This window comes from Mytilus californianus, unplaced genomic scaffold (genome assembly GCF_021869535.1).
Source record: "Mytilus californianus isolate M0D057914Y unplaced genomic scaffold, xbMytCali1.0.p SCAF_8, whole genome shotgun sequence".
Taxonomy (NCBI): Eukaryota; Metazoa; Mollusca; class Bivalvia; order Mytilida; family Mytilidae; genus Mytilus; species Mytilus californianus.
The window spans coordinates 74,875,848-74,897,179 of NW_026262734.1; the positions used below are offsets into that span (position 1 = coordinate 74,875,848).

General features: G+C 32.3%; 1 protein-coding gene across 1 annotated transcript in view; it reads right to left on the reverse strand.

Moving 5' to 3' along the window:
* Nucleotides 1–21,332, reverse strand: part of LOC127712470 (lactase/phlorizin hydrolase-like) — a 113,787-nt gene that overhangs the window by 39,783 nt on the left and 52,672 nt on the right. The window contains exons 17-21 of the mRNA XM_052218913.1: nt 8,027–8,211; nt 7,359–7,715; nt 3,528–3,655; nt 2,273–2,533; nt 1,019–1,202 (exon numbers count right to left, since the gene is read on the reverse strand). Coding sequence (XP_052074873.1) covers nt 1,019–1,202; nt 2,273–2,533; nt 3,528–3,655; nt 7,359–7,715; nt 8,027–8,211 — 1,115 coding nt within the window. The remainder of the gene's footprint in view (nt 1–1,018; nt 1,203–2,272; nt 2,534–3,527; nt 3,656–7,358; nt 7,716–8,026; nt 8,212–21,332) is intronic.

A 21,332-nucleotide genomic window follows, 5' to 3' on the forward strand; every position in this document is an offset into this window, starting at 1 on the left:
TGTATATCAGCACAATTGTTTTCTGATACCATAAGATGGTGTTTGGCAGACTAGAAATTGATATTTCCTTCCTGAATTCTATTGAGTATGCTAGAATGTATTTTTTTCCCTAGTTCATAGGTGACCGTATATAACTCTTGAAGGAGAAAACTCTTCTTATTCAATAAAATAATTCATAACATTGTGAATTCAAAGCATCTTACCAAAAGTGAAGCTTGAAAAGTTCTAATTCAAAACTAAGAGAATTATGGAGCAAAAGGTTAGATGAACCCTGCCAGACAGACATGAACACCTTATAATCATTCCATAAACCAAAAATAGTTGACCTATTGCTTATAGTATCTGATAAATTGACAAAAATATGAAAACTTTACATTTATTAGTGAACCATGAAATAAAGGTCAAGGTCATACGAAACCTGCCAAACAGACATGAACACCTTACAATCATTCAATACACCAAATATAGTGACCCTATTGTTTATAGTACCTGAGAAATAGACCAAAACACAAAAACTAAACTTTGTTTAATGAACTATGAAATACCCCAAATATAGTTGACCTATTGCTTATAGTTTCTGAGATACAGACTTGACCACCAAACTTTAACCTTGATCAATGATCCATGAAATGGAGGTCAGGTGAACCTTATCTGAAGGACATATAGACGTTGCAAGGAACCCATATATCAAATATATTTATCCTATTACTCATTACTTAAATAAGTGAAAAATTCACTTGACAAAAAAACTATAATTTTTTTTCAAGCAGTCGCTGAACCAGTTAAATGAGGTCAAGGACAATGGACATATGACAGACGGAAACTTCGTAACATAAGGTATCTGCATACAAGGTATGAAGCATCAAGGTCTTCTACCTTCTGAAATATAAAGCTTTATACAAATAGTTTACACCGTCGCCAGATTGTAATCCCTAATCTCACATTCTGCAACCAGGCGACAACAAAAAGCACAAGAAAATAACACTGAATATAATATTCTTTGCCTGAATTTCAATACCTTGTTGTTTTGCTCTAAATTCTTCATGATATATATGGTAAGCTTTAGCATGTCCTTTTATCAAGTTGTGAGCAGCAATGTATGTTGTTGTCCCAGGGCCTGGTATTCCGGGAGCTTTACCCCCATTTCCATATCCTTGTGTTGATACTACCCATGGCTCATTCAGCGTAATCCATAACTTCACCTTAAAGACAAAGAGAAAAAAAACTGTTGACACGGAGATATGTCTTGCCTGTATGTCATTTTGATAGTGAAATCAAAATGGCAATACTTTAATATGAAAACTATGCAAAAGTTTCAAAGTCAATGAACCATGACTGAGGAGGCAAGACCAAATATTATCCTTGAAAATAATATGTGCCAATGCTATACTATTACAACTGCATACCAAATATCATTGATTACCATTAGTGGTTCATCTTAAACTGACCTTATCACAAACTTGATCATGTAAACTATGCAAAGGTCAATGAACCATAAGTTACAGAGCCAAAAAATCTGTGTTAATATGCTGTTCCCCTTAAACTGACCTAACCTTATCACAAACTTATAATTCTAACTTTGCAAAAGTTTCTAAGTCAACATACCATGCATGACTGAGGTGGCAAAGCCAAATAATCTCCATGGAAATGAGATGTGTCAATGGTAATACAACTGTATACCAAATATCATTGTCTAACCATTAGTGGTTCCCCTAAAACTGACCTAATTGCAAAATTTAAAGTTTAAACTAAACATAAGTTTCAAAGTTGATAGACCGTGAATGAGGAGGCAGGGCTAAATTATCTCCATGGAAATGTGATTTGTCAATGTTAATACGACTGCATACCAAATATCATTGACTTATCATTAGTGGTTCCCCTTAAACGGACCTTATAAAAAAAAACTTTAACAAATTGTTGATGTCACCAAGACCTAGGAGTGAACTCAGAATCTCCAGAAGGGTAAACAGTTCCTGCTCCACATGTGACACCTGTCTTGTTGCTCATGCAAGTACAAATCTGGTGATAAGTCTCATTTGGTCGGTGATGTCACAACTGAGGAAAGAGAACAGGATTGTGGTTACAGCAATTGGAACATATCCGTGGTCATCTGTGACACAAATATTCCATTACAGTCTACCAACTCCTGATGGAATCTGTAAAACTTTTTTTTATTTCTCAAATTTTAACCTGCAACATGTAAGTTCTTTTTAACCCACTGATATAGAGAAAGTGCAATCTATATCATTAATGCTGTTAACAACATACTTACCCTATCACCAAACTCCCTAAAACAAATTCTTGCATACTCAGCAAACAAATCTGATGTGGTCTCATTCAGCCATCCACCATAATTGTCTTGTAGAGCTTGTGGTTCATCCCAATGGAATAAAGTGACCATTGGTTCAATCCCAGCATCCTTCAAACTGTCAATCAAGTTATTGTAGTATTTGATTCCTAATGGATTGATGTATTTTGTGGTTCCATCCGGTAATATTCTGGGCCAGGAAATAGAGAATCTGTAATGGGTTACCTGTAATATGGATATATATTGTAAAATCAGAAATGTGAAAACATCTGATAGGATGATCATTACAATAATAAACACCATATCTTAAATTGTGTCATCACTATTCTATTACAACATGTACAGCAACAGTATTAATCTAAATATCCTATATGAAAAGTGTTGTGTATATCAACTTGGTTACACATTCTAGTAGCAACTTATGATTTGATAACAGAACATTTTTCAAAGAAAATTAATAGAATGTAGAGTTTAAATGCTAATTTATAATAACCTAATCTGGACAATACAAATTTGAGTCTTGTTAAAACTTAGTCTATTAGTATATGGCTATTAATAATTCAATAATTTCATTGTGTAATGATCATAGCAGTTTTTATTCAAATCTTTCCTTACAATAAAAACAACAAGTTGCATTTGATTTTGTGTAAAGTATACCCCCTCCTTATTACACTTTGACAAAATGTTCCATGCTCAGTGGGTATAATCAAAACTCAAAGAATTGTCAATCAGGCAGTTTTAAAAGTCACATGGAACAACTCACTGTATAAAGCTCCTTACATAACATGACTATCAATGCATTTGAATGGGGACATATAGTTGGAACCCCCTTTATCCTGGGTTGGAAACCCCCCCCTTTTAAAAATGGATGGATCCGCCCCTGCAAAATGTCCTTAATATAGAGCTGAGTATTATGAAACTCAAGTTTTGGCAGACAAATAGACAAAAATTAAAATGGAAAAATGAACAGACTGAGACAGGCTGAATACAGTGTACCACCCACTCTGTGAGTTGGTGTATTATGATGTCAAAGGGCTTGTCTTTTTCTCAATGTTCAAATTTTATGCTGGTTAATTAGCAATGTTCACAAAGATTTAATGATTCCATTCAATCCATTTATTTCGCTCACCAAAATTAGACAGGAGCATTCCTGATGCAGTGGAGAAAAAAAAAATTCAAGACAAAATAAATCAAGTGCATGATTTTTTTTTTAAATTACCTTCATGTCCGACATAATCTTAATGTCCTCGTGATATTTATGGTAGCTGTCACATGCAACATCACCAGTATCATTGCCATATATTTTACCTTGATGAGAGTATGTGTCCCAGATACCCAATCCTTTACCTGTAATTAGAATGTATATCTTAAATATTTTAACTATTGCAGTATGATCAAATCAAAACTTGTGGTAATGTTTTATAATAATAATATTCAATATATCATCGCTACAATATGACAATTCAGATACACATGTACCAGTAAATGTTTTCAAGGGGAAACATAATTGTCATTGGCCAAACACAATAAAGGAACCAAATATAACATAAACAAGAATATGTCCATAGTACACGGATGCCCCACTCGCACTATCATTTTCTATGTTCAGTGGACCGTGAAATTGGAGTCAAAACTCTAATTTGGCATTAAAATTAGAAAGATCATTTCAAAGCGAACATGTGTACTAAGTTTATAGTTGATTGGACTTCAACTTCATCAAAAACTACCTTGACCAAAAACTTTAACCTGAAGCAGGACAAACAGACGGACGAACGGACGGACGAATGAACGGACGCACAGACCGAAAAACATAATGCCCCTAGGTGGGCATAAAAACATTGCTGACTGTGAAATAAATAAAATATGAAAGAAACAGTGTTTGAATTGCTGTTCTTCTTCTTGACATTAGATGATAAAGTAAAAAGTTCAAAAGCAAGATCAAGACAGTCCTGAACCTTCAATAACTGATAATCTCTGCTATTTATTGAAAAATGCTATTTAAGTCTTTGAAGAAGCATATGCTGGTATAATCAATAAATTATACATATGTAACTAGCAAAGGCTTCCAAGACAGAATCACAATGGCAAAAGATGCAAACCTGCTTCAAAAAATGGGTCAAAGTCTCAAATGGCCAGGTTGCATGACTAAATTTTACTAAAAAATGAGAAAGTTCCAAAGTCTAGAAAAAATCCTCAAACAATTCTATATTACCAAATGAAAAACTGCAACATATGTGTGATCTTCCTGTAAAGTTTCAGGGGTCTGGGTTGAAACTGTAGGAGGAGCTCAGTGTTCTCCCCAGAAATTTTTTAAGGCGCAAAATTTCCAGGGCGCGTAACTCTACTTTAGAGCTGTGAACTATTGTGACCTAAAGCAATCAGTCATAAATCATTACATGCAATAATGCACAGTATTAATATACATGATACATGCTGAACAGCTTCAGAAATATTTATTTCTGTACTCTCTGTTCCTTCTATAGTAACAAGACAGGTTGTAATTTTGTTGGACAGCCTGTTCCTCAGTCTTTATCTTCTTTAGGGTTGAAACCATTATCTGCCTTTCGCGTAACCCATTTCTTCTTTGCAAACAACATGTTGATTCAGCATTAAAATTGATTATGTTTAAGATGTTTGGTATACAGCTTTTTAAAACAAAAAAAATTGTAATAAACCAGCTGACCAGTGTCCGTAGTTTGACATTACGCTTCCGTGTGTATAATTGTCAAAACGTTTCTTTGGCAGGTAGATATAAACGAAACTTGACAAATTCGTCAAAGTTAAACTCAGTGAAATTCTTTACTAGTGACATTATACTAATGCTGCACGATTCTGTACATTATTTCCCGATGGACGAATTAATGATCAATGTTAAAAAATTATCTTATTTCTAAAACTAGACAGTTGATAGACGAATTTTACTTGCAAGCAACAATTTTTCACTTTTAAATAAAATAAATCACTCCTCGTTATCTTTAATAAAAGTTTATTTTACTTTCTGACGTACAAATACTCTCATTCATTAATTTCATCGTAAATTTCTTTAGTAATGTGTATTCAAATTTATCACGTGTATTCATCATGTTCATTGGTCGTGTTTAAATAGATTCTTCTTCTCGACCAATGAAAAAAATCGTTACTTAAATGGCCAAATATCGCACACAAACGTTGCGTAATTACAATGTATTTGCGATCTATTTCTTCAATTTTTGCACTTAAGTTTTTAAAAACTTTTATTTTCTACTTAAAATATCTATCTTCTTGATGATCATTTACGCTGTAACCTGATTACATGGTCTGATAAGGCTGGAACAGGTAAATCCGAGACTTTTGCTAGTTATCAGTTATTGCGCAACATTGACCGACCTCTCAGCGGTAATCAGCAACTTGCCAATTTTAACCAACATTTATAATTAAAATGTGAAAATTAACAAGCTGCGGGATCAAGTATTAAGGGACAGCGGCCAGTTAAGGTGCTGCGGGATCAACGAAAATATTTTGAAGGCGCTGCGGGACCGCAGCGTCATATCGGCCTGGGGAGAACACTGGAGCTGATTACACAAATTAGGTACCATTGCTTTTCCCTCACCTGCAGCCCTGCCCTTTATCACCATACTTGAAAACAGTTTTGGACTTTTTCCAACAATTCCAACCAAAGTGCTTGAGAGCACTGAAGGGTAAAGATTGCTTTCATTTTGCAAGTGTGTGAATTTAAAATAAAACACTGAATTGTATTTAGCTATGCAAACTATAAATTTGAGTTGGAGTAATCTTCCTTTGTTCATGATTGTACATAAATTTGTAGTTTAACCTATTTTTATCACAGATTCATACACCATGCATTTCTAATGTTATTTTCAATAAAGAAAATTCTTCCTGATAAGTATGGTAGTGCACATACAAATCATATTGTAACTTGAGTATCTAAGTATAACATAGTATAAATAAATTCTATGATGTCGGATAGGATCTAAAGAATGATCACTTTACTGCACTATTTCGTTTGAACTATGAAAGGTAGTGATAAACCTTGGAAGACTTAGATATCAAGTCAGTACCATAGGGTTTTGATTGCATTTCATGCAATCTTTACCCAAAAAGGCAAAAAGACTATGGCATTGAAAAATAAGGAAACAATTGCATTATATATCAAAAAATAACTGCAAACAAACAATAGCAATATAAATCTTTCCAATATAAAAACAAGAAGATGTGATATGATTGACAATGAGACAAATATCTATCAAATAGACCAATGACAAAATAAGAAAAAAAAAATACAGGTCACCAGAACTTCCTTCTAAAGGTAATTTAATAATCACAGATACCTGATAATGTAAATATTGACACGTATTAATGTAAAATTTCAAAATTTGATATGGCATTTTAGGGTCCTTAATACTATGTCAAAATTTTAAAAGTTATCTTATTTATATTTCATATCTATTTTACCATAAAGAAATATTAAAGAAAAAAATCACTTTTTCCCTAGATAATAAAACCATTACTCAGAGATAGAAGTGTCAAAATTTCAAAACTTCAACCTCCAGTTGTTGCCTATCAAACAAGTAAAAAGTTGGCAGTGCAAACAGATGCTCCCAAAAACTCCACATAGTTGTTGCCAATCAAACAAGTAAAAAGTTGGCACTGCAAACAGATGCTTCCCGAAACCCCACATTTATTCATAGACAAGAGGCTTCATAGAGCTTGAATGGCTCACCTGGAAATTTTTGTGCAGATCTTGCATCACTCATTTCTTTGCTGTTTAATGTATATTAATGCATGTTTAATCATGCCATTTTAAGTTTCTCTCTATCTATCATAGTTTCTGCAAAAAATTTTAATAAATTGAATATTCTAACCATAAGCTCATTTTTGTTAGACACCTGTTTTTGGGAATGATAGACATGGGTAAAAGTATACTTATTTGAAGGCACATAACCTCCTTACTTCGTACACAAACTGCACCATATAGCAGAATTGTAAAAAAAAAACAAATAGACCAAAGTGCTCAATGAACAAATATTGTATATCAGCACAATATACCTACCATCTTCATTCCATGCACCCTCTACTTGGTAGGAAGCTGTGGCAGAACTCCAAGCAAAGTCATCAGGAAAGGTACCATAGTAGAAATCATCAAACATAGGAAGATTGTTTGGATCTCTGTGGTCATGAACTGGTTCAAATGGAGCCCTGGGTATTTCAAAATTTGGGAAGAAACCATTTGTTTCTATCAACTGTCTGAAAAATCTTGAAGATGCCTTTGGTATCCTTTGTCTTTCTGGGTCTGTGAAGTTAACATAGTAAAGCCCAAATCTCTCTGTGGTAGCTCTGTTCCATTCAAAGTTATCCATTAATGACCATGCAGTGTAGCCCCTCACATCTACATCATCTATTCGTATTGCTAAATCAAATGAAAACTGATTATGATATATTTCTGTCCATTTACTTTGTAGACTTACCTTTGGTTATTTTATTTGTTCTTTTTCTTTAGTTGCATTGACACGTTTGGTTTTTATCTCATTTTACTTTTCTGAGGTGGAATCACTTGTAGATCATTTCCTTTAATTTTCTTTTCACATTAAAATTATATTTTTTCATTTCCTTTCATTGTCAAACAAGTTGTAGGTTGGTTCCTTTATTTTATTATTTCACTTAAGAATACATGCAAATTATGTAAGCATTTCATCAAATTTATTCTATACTTGACTCTACCTTTTAGCATACTATTAATGTAATGTTTAAAGTAGAATATTCTGTGATCATCTTCCAAACTTCCATTTCTGTCTGACACACCATTTTCTGTGATGTAGATAGGTACGTTTCCATAATGATTCTTGGCCCAATTTAAGGCTTTCCTTAATCCCCATGGTGTAAATTTCAACCAAGAAGATCCAGATCTACAAAGTTTCAACATTCAATCAAACCGTTGAGTTAAGAATGTCAACAAAACCATTTGTCCAATTCTTCCATCTAAAAACTGCACCAAGATCTTTATACAAGTTTCAAGAATACAGTTGGGTTTAGACCAAGAATAACATATGAACAGCCAGAAAAGTTAAGGCTACATTTACTCACATGCCCTTCGTGTAAACACCACCTTAAGTCTGCATCAACCTTAAAATTTTAGTAGACACAAAAAAGAATCTCATTTATTTTCACTTTTAGCTCTATTTTAACGTACGTGAGAAGGCGCATTTTCTAATTTTGTTAAAAGTAAAGGCACATTTCCTCTCTGTACTAAACGTGTGTTAACACAGTTTGTCATAGTATCCTGGATACATTGATTCATCACACATCACATGACCAATGAAGGTCATAATTCATTTTCTATGATAAAATACATTATTTGATAACAACTATATTGTAAAAGCAACAAAATGGATATTTATTGTAATAAAAAATTATCTATCAATTGACTCAAAATAATTATGATATTTTATATCTTTCAAGTATTATATTGTATGTATGCCATGTTTATGTTTTAAAATTGACTCAAATGTTTAATTGTTAAAAAAATTCGTAAGGGTTCCGCAGAACCCAGTGTCTCGCCTACTTTTGCTGTTAATCGCGGGCTCAACAAAAATGAGGAAAAAAATCAATAAAAATATTCCTTTAGATACTATCTTTTGATTGTAAGAAGCTTCTGTCAAAGTTTGGTATAAATCCAGGATAGTTTATGAATCTAATAAATGTTTTAAAAACTTTAACTGAAGACTGTATTTAATGTTAACTGGAAGAAAAACTAAGTCCATTTATAAGTAAAATACGGATAAACAGGTACAAAATTTTAACAAAATTTCCTTCTAGATACTAGCTTTTGATCATAAACAAGCTTCTGTCCAAGTTTGGTACAAATCCAGGATAGTATAAGAAAGTTATTAAAATTTTAAAAACTTTAACCACAGAGTGAATATTTGTGGACTCCGCCAACGACGACGACGCCGACGGAATGTAGGATTGCTATGTCTCGCTTTTTCGACTAAAGTCGAAAGCTCAACAAAAAAAGACATTGCATACTTACACTGTGTAAGCTCTAGACAAGCAAACAAGGTTATGAAATATGTGCATGCAGTGTTAATGTGTTTACTGTATGTTATGCTTTTTCTGCACCCAACTGTAACTGTAAGAAAATTGTCTCGAAATTCTTGTCAACCTGTCTATTATTGAAGATCATATGTTGACCTCTAGATATCTTTGGTTTTGTGTTGCTGGGTTGCTGTCTCATTGACATTTACACCATCTCTACTTTATTCATATTTACTTAAAAATCAAATTCAATTTAAACACTTAAGACAAACAATCACCACTTTAAGAAATGCTTTTCCCCTTTGTGACCCATGTCAAGTTTAACGTGTAAAGATATTGATAACTCTTACCCAAGCCATGATGGATCTTTGTACTGGTCAATATCCCGATCTTCATAGTAACTGACTTTATAGGAAGGTGAGGATTTTAATGTTGCTATATCAGAAGTGTAATAGTTAATTCCAAGAAAATCTGAAGATCCTGAAATATTCATATAATATTATATGTACAAACACAAAAATATTCATAATAAGATCAACACTGATAAATGTGTATGGGCCTGAAATAAATGTAGATGGAGAGCCAGAAGTCACAGCATATTTTATTCCAACAAGTGAAAAAAAAAACGATTTTTTTATTTCTTAAAACATGTAAAATTAAGCCATATTTGAATAAAAAATGCCTTCTAATGATTCCAATTTGTTATAAAATTATAACTAAAAAGGACCAGTTACCAGTTAACGTCACCTGGCATTTTATGTAATAATGGACATGTTTCGTGAATACAACATACTGCTATTATCTGCACACTATAACTTTCATTTAATTTTTTGAAGCATATATTGTTTTGTTTGATCAGATTTAAACAAGAAAATTATGAGTTTTCACTTTTTTTAATACTTTGTTGGAATATATGTGTGTGGGGACATGAAATCCTCTGTTTTAAAAAACTTTCCGTTTTCATACAAAGTAATATCAAAGCTTGTTTTAGAACGAACTTTCGTAAGAATTAAAGAAACTAATTTGAAAATTAACTTCTTTGCTCTTGTTGAATACTGTGTAATTTTATTTCAAGTCACATAAATTCTTAATCAGCTCAGATTTAGCAAGAGGAAGAAAGCTTTAGAATTTTGGACGGAAGGACTATATGTTTGGTTTATTTGACATCCAACCTTCTCTTACCATAGTCTATCAAAATATGAAACTGTGGTTCATGCAGATTAAGCAAAAATTTCTATTATCTAGTAGCTAGATTCTGAAGTGATGGTAACTGGTTCTCGTACTTAAACACAAAAACTGCCACAATAGTACCCAGCTTAACCTTATATATGATTAGTTGTAAGGCGATTTGAAGTCGAGTCTATGGTATTCATTCATGTGATGGACTGTGAAACTTAGATCAGGAGATTGTAAAATTTTGGTCAGGAGATTAGGACTCAGATCAGGAGGTTTTTAATCAACATTAATTTTGTCGTAAATGTAACCGTGTGCTGTAGAAATTGTCTTTTAAAGTGTTTTTTCTTCAATTTTCCATCCGAATGTATTATGTTTAAAGTACCCTTGTACTTATAAATTTTCTCTATCTTTATTCAACATGTTCAATTTTACATATTTTTTTTTTCAGTATGTTCTTTCACCTTTAACTAACAATTATAAGAAAGTTTAATTTAAGACCACTTAAATTCTAAATTCTTATTTGTAAATATATCCAGTTCTTACTTAACTTGTTCTTACACCTCAGCACATTAGGAATATTATTTTTAAAATTTTCTGATGACAATCCTATGAATTAATTATAATATTACTAATTTAGTAATTATTATTGCCTAAATTCAGTCATCTGTACATAATTAAATGTTTCCTTATGTTTAAAGGTGTATATAGTTGCTACAATTATACCCTATGGGTAGTGCTCCACAATTAATGGAGGAATATACAAGAAACTGAACTGAACTTTAAATTCTTTATTTTATAACTTTTTTTATCATTATTTTTCAGAACAATCACTATAATCACAACATTTGTTTAACTATCGCAAATAGATCTTTTTTGCATGTTAAAAAACACATTGAACTGGTCATAGTTATTATATAAATTTCAATTTAAGCCTTGAAAGGAAGTATAGAACCCTCAAATAATTTTCAAATTAATTATTTTATCTGTCCTAAGACATTTAAAATAATTTAATTACCATTCTTTTATGATTATTTGTTCAATTTATATTTTATTTATATTCTTTTAAAAATTTACATTATTCAAAGGAAAGTAACTTAAAACAGGATAAATCAAGGGAAGTAACCTCATTTCAATTATTTTTGAATACACAAAGTTTTTATTCAACAACGGCAGTTAGCCTGAGGTAAAAATCGTTGATTACCAGTATGTTTGACACCCAAGCTGACAAGTGAAGCCATATAATTATGCATATTAATTGATTTACATGTAAAATATAACTTCAGGTTATGTCAGTTACACCAGATATGTTGGGCTGAAATTTTTCATTCATGAAATATTTCATACACGGGATTTTTTTCTCTTCAACCAGAGGTCGGGAGGAGACTCCTGAAAACGGGATTATTGTACCCCCGTCGGGAGGTTCACATGTATGGGTATTAGAACTGACTTTTGGTAACCCGTTATACATGTATGTTAAAAAAATATGTGCAAACAGAATTCCTGTAAAAAAATATTTGAGAAAAATTGCAAATTTCTGACGATAACTGGTACTGGACCAGAAGGGATGGTATCTTTTCTTTTTAATATTATTTAAAATTAAAATAATATAAAAATTTCAATGATCGGTGCTAATAACACAATTGTGCAACTTAATTTGCTTATTTTAAAAAGTTATAAATGATTATGTATCTTAGGGAAATGACTTCAGGTAATACATAACTCACACCTAAATCATTATGAACAGGCATTAAAACATGGCAGGTTTTCATTTTCACTCAATGTTTGATAACCAATGTATGCCATCATGAGTTAATAGGTCAGTAATTTTGCCTTTTGAAAGGTCCTGATAAATTGCTTGCGCAAGTATTCTTAAATATGCATTTGGAATTGCATCCCAAAAAGAGCGAGTTCCAATGTTGTGTATTCAGTCCTACAAGATGTGACTATGCATTGATCCCTCAAACAAGGGACCAGTTAAAGGAACAACTAAACCCTATTAAGCTCTTTGGTATTTTTTCTTTCCTCTTAAAAAGATTTGATTTGATTTTTGGTGTTTTAACGCCACTTTTAAGCACCCCTTTTGGGCTATATCGTGGCGGCCAGTTTTTATTGGTGGAGGAAGCCGGAGTGCTGGAGAAAACCATGACCTTCGATAGGAAAACTGACAATCCTAGTCAATTAAGATTGAAGTCGAGTGCACCCGCACGAGCGGGGTTCGAACTCACAACCTCAGTGTTGACTGGCTAGTGATTACAGTAGTAACTACTTAGACCACTCGGTCACCGAGGCCCCCACCTCTTAAAAAGATTGTCATTATGTATACCTTTGATATAGTTCTTTTCCTCCTCTGTGAAGCTGGGCAGACGACTGGATGGTAATTTCTGATGCTCACTCTTGTTTGCAATTTTAGATTTCATGACATCAGGATAATCACCATTGACAAATATAGGATGTCCATACCAGCCTATCCAGAACTGGTTCCCTATCTCTGAAGCTTCTAAATCACTAGGGTCTAATGTATCCTCTGGTTCAAACCAGTTGAAGTTCAATGTGATACCTATCTGACCTGTAAATATATATCACAAACTAATCAAGGTGCTATTTGGTGACATAATGCCATACTCCTTCTTCACATTTCCATATTCAGTGAACTTCAAAATCTGAATCATAACCATAACCATAATGTTGCATATACTTTAAAGTGATCATATTATAACAATCATGCATACTAAGCTTGAAATTGATGTTACCACAACTTCATGATGAACTATCTTAACCAAAAACATTAACCTGATTAAGGATTGGAAGAACTGCCATACAGATTAAAGGAAATACACAGGCATACAAAGATGAAAAAATCACAATGGCCTCTACTATCCTAGGAGGAACATAAAAAAAATGGTCAGCTGCATAAAATCAAAGTTGCCATTATGATTCATTCTTGTTAGTAGTGCAGTTGATTAAAGTCATTCTCTGACAAACACCACACAGATCATATAACACCTTGATGCCTATAACAATTTCATGAGAACAGCAACTTATCCCATTCAAAGGCTTGAGACCCTTAAACTTAGTTTTGACTTTGTTATTGTGGATTGAAATCTTTATATTATATTTATTTCAATATATTTGAGCCACATTTGAAGTATTGTACTAACACGCATATACATTCAACAAAAAACTTTCTTCAAAAAGCAATCTGTTTGTGGGAAAAAATATGGGTTGGAATTCTGATATTTTTTAAGTTGGTTTAATTTGAAAAATTTAACAAATGTACTGTTATTCATTGCCTACTAACTATACCCTGGCTCAATTTTATTGGAAAAGAAGGAATAAGAACTAGAGGCTCTAAAGGGCCTGTGTTGCTCACCTTTGTCTATGTGCATACTCAACAAAGGACACTCTCCAACATTGTAGACGAGAATAGAATTTACAAGAAAAATCTCTGTTTTGTTGATCTTGTATTGCTGATCCTTTAGTCTGTTTAGTTTCTCTCTATCTTCTTTAGTTTTTGCTCAAAACACAAAACAGGTAAAAAAATCCTTATTCAGGGGCTGGGCAATCACTCCTATAAAGAGTGACAGGCTACTACCTTTTTCAGCAAAATCTGACTTGTGAGTAGATCGGACGATTTCCTCTATATTGTCTTAATTGTAGATCTTGTCTTGCGGATCATTTTTGTCTATTTAAGTTTCTATCTATCTATAATAATTTTTAAGAAATAAGGCAAAAATGCAAAATATTGTAAAAATCATCATGAAAGGGCAATAACTCTCAAAAGGAGAAGGCTGACGATTTCAACAATGCGAACCTTGTTTCAGAGGAGAAGATTTTTGTAAAAGTTAGCAACAACGACGGACGACAAGTGATGAGAAAAGCTCACTTGGCCCTGTGGGCCAGGTGAGCTAATAATGTAGGAATTAAAACATATCACAGGGTACAGTATAACCAAATGAAGCTATGTGTTATATATCAAGAAGCTATGACTTATAGTTGCTAAGAAAAGGGAGAACACAATTTCATATATTTGCATGACTTTTCAAAGATACGTTTTAGGCAAACAGGAAGTAGAACAGCAAATTTTACATGGAATGGCATACCTAGATGAATTAGGGTGCCATATATCAAGAAACTATATAATCTTTGGATCTGGGTAAAATTACATTATATGTTTCTGAAGATCTTTTACCTTGCTGAGTACTCCTGAACTCCTGATCATAAATACGGTAAGCCTTGGCATGTGCTTTGATTAAGTTGTGTGTGACTGTATAGTCCTTGGTACCAGACCCCTTTATGCCTGGAGCCATTGTCCCATCTCCATATCCTAATACTGATACCATGTGTGGCTCATTTATAGTGATCCATAATTTCACCTGAATTCAAATATTTATAAAATTTGGTTTATATCCTAGTCATATGATTTTTTTATGCATTTTGAAGGCCATTTAGAAAATGAAGGATGATGGATAATTTTTGACACCTGAAATAAGTTAGGAATAGCATGTTTTACCTATATCTCCCTTTTTGATTGAGATTTCAGCACAAAAAGATGTTGCAAAAAAAAAAAAATTCTCACAAATTTTCACAAAAAGAAATATGCACAACAACTGCATAAAATTGCATTCCAGTGGTACTTAAACTTAGAGATTTTGTATTTACAAACATTTTTTCTCAAAATTTGTGATTTTTTAGCAAAAAGTAAAGTTTTAACCAAAATTAATTTTCCAAGGTTTCTCAAAATCACAGGACTTCTTTTTATAGATATATAAAACCTGTGCATATATATTATTGACATTTGCTTAGAAAATCTTTACTTAACATATAAGAACTAAAAGTTTGGATGATAGTAGAGTGATTACTAGGATGCAATACAGATTTTTGGCAGGGTCCCTAATAATAAAATTACTTTAACCTCTGCCCTCACAAACCTCGTTACCACAAATTATTAAAAACTTGATTGAAATCTGAAATGTGACTACAGACGCAAGCATAGCGAACAAGTTGTGCTTAAATATATACACTGTAAGAAAGGGCCAAAGGAACATCACTGTCCAAAAAGGGAAAATTAACAATCGGGAAGGAAAAATCATCTCTTTTGTCGTAAATATTTATATATAGCTTTTGGTATGAAACTGAAAAATTTCAAATCTACAAAAAGACACTTATTGCTGTCTGTGCCTGATTTATGAACAGTAAGTTCCTTTTGGTAAATTTTCACAGTAAAATTATGAAATTCCTGATTATTCAAAGCAAAAATATCCTCAAGGTAACAGTAAGTATTTTTTGTTGTTCCTTATTCTTTAAATATTTTTGCTTCAACAAAAACAACAAAATTTATGTTCATCATAACTCTTCTATATTATTTGAAATAATGTTCTCATACCCTATCACCAAAGTTCTGGAAACACACTTTGGCATATTCTGCAAACAAGTCCGAGATGGAATCATTCATCCAACCTCCATACTGATCCTGAAGAGTCTGAGGTAGATCCCAGTGATACAAAGTAACCATTGGCTGTATTCCAGCATCAATCAATCCATCAATCAACATGTTATAGTATTGTATACCTCTACCGTTCACTTTTCCTGATGTGCCCTCTGGTAAAATCCTCGGCCATGACAGAGAGAAACGGTAATGTGTCATCTAAAATGTCATTTACAGTTATCATATTTTGTAACCATTGAGAAAATCTTTTTTTGATATCAATAATTTTTCTTGCTACTTAAAAATCACTTATGGATATATACATGTTCTATGTTCTGTGTATCACATGTCATATATTTCTTTTTTTTTATTCAAGTATTCATATTAGGTGCTCTTACAGTACGGTACACAAGAATTGAATGAAATCCTCAATTATGGTTTGAATGATCACAATGATACTGTTCCAATTTAATGATACTATTTTAGTAGTTCAATGGTCAATTCATTTTTTAAAATGAATAATACAAGATGTGGGTACATATCAACAAGATAGCATGCCAACATGTAAACCTAAGGAAATGAGAAAATAATCAGTATACTATAATAATCGTAAAGTTACCTTCATTTCAGACAAGATTCTAATGTCCTCGTGAAACTTATGGTAGCTGTCACAGGCTATATCTCCTGTTGCATTGTTGTCTAACAAACCACTGTGTGCTCGTACATCCCAAATACTTTCACTTTTACCTAAAATGTCACAAAATTTAAAAATTTCATATGACCTATTTACAATTGGTGTTGCATTTTGGGATTTCAAGTATGTTTTGGTAGAATGTCTACTTGTAGATCTGATTTGTCATCTTATAGTGATGTCTTATGTCATACATCATCTCAAATATAACTAAATTTCAAATATGCTACTTATATCTTAAAATCTATTTCCTGAGCTAAGACAGGGATTTTTTTTTCTGGAAAAAAATTAGGGTTTACCATATTTTACATTCTCCTTACAGGACATGGAAATTCTTAACTCAGAACTTTTAAGAAAAATAATCTTGCAGCCATCTTATAGCTCATTTTTGAAACTTTAAATAAGTTACAAGATGAGGAGCAGCAATGAAATCACACATGAAAATGTTCCACTTTACAATGCCATTTGTTAATACTTTATTAATAAACATATTTCAAAATACAACACAAATACAATATATAACTTAAGCAATCAACATACAATATATGAAAAGTAATCTATACTTAAGAGTTTTCTTCCCTGAAGAGTTTGACCTACAAAAATTTTGATGTAGTTCATACCTGATGATGTTAATCTAGAGCATACCTGATGATGTTAATCTAGAGCATACCTGGTGATGTTAATCTAGAGCATACCTGATGATGTTAATCTAGAGCATACCTGATGATGTTAATCTAGAGCATACCGGATGATGTTAATCTAGAGCATACCAGATGATGTTAATGACCAAAGAGATCTAAACTGAAAACATGTCCACAAGTATCAAAATTTTATAATTTCTTCTTTATAAAAAATCATCACTCGTATTTACTATTATTACTATTTTCAAGATCTGAAACATTTCTGAAGAATGAATTTCATAAATATAAATTATTAACAAAATCAAAAGAATTGATTTTTGTCATCTACACATTTATACAAACTCAACATATCCTGTCTTTCCTAGCATGAACATCTACTAAAAACCTGTATATCCCATTTAACATATTAGCTCACCATCTACATTCCAAGCACCTTCTATCTGATAAGCAGCTGTAGCTGCACTCCAAGCAAAGTTTTCTGGAAAGGTTCCATAATAAAAATCACTCAACATTGGCAAATTATGTACATTTGTTTTCTGTTCAACTGGTTCAAATGGCATGGAAGGTACGGGCTCTTCTTTGTAAAATCCATTATCAGCTATTAGTTCTTTATAGTAACCAGCTGAGGCTTTAGCAGTTCTCTTTCTGTCAGGGTCATTAAAGTCAATATGGTAAAGTCCAAACTTCTCATTATAACCACTCTCCCAGGCAAAACCATCCATCAATGTATGAACAAAGAAACCTTCAACTGTACAGTTGTCCAATATGATTGCTGAAATAATATATAAGGTAGTTTTGTGTGCAGAAAAGTAGTTTAAACAAGGGATAGCATCTATAAAAGGATAGTATATCAGAATTAATGAAAAAAATTTGGGTAAGTTGCCAAGTTTTTTTTTCTGCATAATTTTAACTGTAGCTTTTTTTATTCTACTGATGAAGAAAAACGTTTAACCCTTACACATTTTTATGTCTAAGCCCATAGCCAAGATTTTTTTTTAAATGGCTACATCAACCTCTTCATATTTTTGTCAGTTGACTATTTATTGTTAGTAAAAGACATTAATGTGTTTAATACTCTGTTGAATTCTTTCACTTGTGTAAAATCAGGATTCAAAGCTAGTTATATTGCCTGGTTAATTTTTCACCATTAGACACAGTCTGGTGATTTCTAAATGTATGAATTTAACAATGTTGTGTTTATGGATTGCTGTCTCCATGATGTTTATCCAATCTCCTTGTATTCCTATTTATCTTACCTCCTATACATTTCTAGGAATATGATTGGTTAAAAGCAACCGCGTGGAGACCGTGTATATTCCATATTAGGTTAGTAGGGAGGCGGGGCTTATTTCAATACACGGTTAGTAGTGGTGTTACATCCCTTTATAAAACAACACGGTGTTGAAAAATCTTTTAAGGTTTCAACAGACAATGCAATCAGGATGATGAACGATTGAAATAAATTAATTAAACACATTTTAAGCTAACAAGTTGTTATTGTCGGCATTTGTTTTTGTGTAGACCAATGGAACTAGGTTCCTAACGGTATTGAAGAGTTGATCACTTTTATATGCCCCTAGTCTAAATACCACATGTTAAGATAGTCGGTAAGATAAATTCGTTACATAGTGTGCTAGTGACATAATACGATATATATGGGGTCAGTAAATTCCATATGGGGATTCGAGCTTCGCTCTCACCCCATATGGAATTTACTGACCCCATCTATATCGTATTATGTCACTAGCACACTAAGTAACTAATAATACCTTTCAACACTTCATTTGTATATTCTTTAATATAGGATATTCTATGGTCATCATCAAGTGTGCCATCATTATCACTGGTTCCTGTGTCTGTTACGTATACAGGAACACCAGGGTACTTATTCTTTATCCAGTTCAGCATCTTTCTCATTGCAAAAGGTGTAATATAGTACCAAGATGAACCAGTCCTTAAAGAGATATAGGAAAGGTTAAGCCTTTGAATGACTGTGAGTTAGTTAATAACATTCATATAATACTGAAGAAATCATCCAGAACTAACAATTTTTCAAATTTATATCCAACAAATATGACTTTGACCTTTATCTTCCATCTATATAAGTTTCATATTTAAACTAACAGAGGCAAATTAGTTTTTTTACCCATTGATGGACAAGACAGACAAGCCAACCGACAGCATAATAAGCATGAAATACATGCTCCAGATATATTTTTCAGACAGTTTAATAAAGTATATGGATTTTTTTATCAATGTAATTGCAACAGAATGAACATTGTAATTTGATGTGTCTGTCAAAACAACCAAAAAGACCGATCATCTGAAAGTAATCAGAGATCTCAGAATCTCATGAATCCTGAAATATTCTTCCAACAATGGATTTTACATAATATTTTCATTATTTAAAAAAAAGTTATTTCCAATAGTCTTATAGATTCTAAATTGACCAATTACAAAAGAACACATATAGATATAAGAAGATGTGGTATGAGTGCCAATGAGACAACTCTCCATCTACGTCAAAATTTATAAAAGTAAACCATTATAGGTCACAGTACGGTCTTCAACACGGAGCCTTGGCTCACACCGAACAGTAAGCTATAAAGGGCCCCAAAAAATTACTAGTGTAAAACATTTCAAACGGGAAAACCAACGGTCTAATCTATATAAAAAACGAGAAACGAGAAACACTTATGAACCACATCAACAAACGACAACTACTGAACATCAGATTCCTGACTTAGGACAGGTGCAAACAAATGCAGCGGGTTTAAACGTTTTAATGGTACCAAACCTTCACCCTTTTTCTGAAACAATAGTGTAACATCACAACATAGAAAGACACACTATAAAATATCAACTGAAATAGCTTAACTCAATCAAAGGACATTTTAACACCATTGAACATACACTGAACAAATAAATTTGACCTATGACACAATGTAAATACAAAATAAATAAACTAAGGGAAGAATAATAAAAGTAACATGTTATATCGGTAAGAAATGTTAAACAATTAAAGAAAAACAATATGCTCGAACAAAAATACCATCCATTTGCAATAACTTTAAACACAGGTAAATGAAAATAATTTTGTTGTTAGGTATACCTGTACAGTACCAATAGAGAAAGGAAATATTTTTACAAAATAAATAAACTAAGGGAAGAATAATAAAAGTAACATGTTATATCGGTAAGAAATGTTAAACAATTAAAGAAAAACAATATGCTCGAACAAAAATACCATCCATTTGCAATAACTTTAAACACAGGTAAATGAAAATAATTTTGTTGTTAGGTAAACGTGTACAGTACCAATAGAGAAAGGAAATATTATTACAAAATAAATAATTTAGATGTTCATAGTACGAAGTGAAAATTTATAGTTATACCAAACACTTATCAAAGCTGGTATATAGACCAGATATAACCCTGAATAACATTAAATAACAAAAAAGCAATACAATTAGTATCAACAGGTCAAATAAACAAGAAAGTATGATTTGAGAGTACTCGCAGTTACTGACAGCTAGTTAAAAGCCAAAACAATTAATAATAAAAAATCATGCATCAGAGACTAAAATCAACTAAAACACATCCCAGGGATTTAGTATTTTAACTTCATGGACAGTCAAAGAAGACATGACTAGTGACATATACATACTTTTTCCAACTGCTGTCCACAGAAAAATTTACTGCAATGTCTTTTGCAATACCTGTCAACATGTCTGTGTGTTCTTCAGTAGTAACTAGGTAAGCTGTGTAAAGATTAAGTCCAAGAAAATCTGCTGAGCCTGCAAAATATACATACATTCAGCATTTGACCAGAAAAATCTTGGAAGAATTGTTTGTTTTTATGAATTAGGTTTTGTTCATTTTCAGTTTGATGAACACGGTACCCAATGTCAAATTTTGGAAATCTAGTTTTTTTTTATACAAAGTAGAAGTTGTGAATAAAGGGAAATGATTCAAAATTATGAACAGCACCTCTCCTTAACACGTCCTGAATTTATATTCATATTTTAAATGTCTTCACATAATGAATAAATATTATCA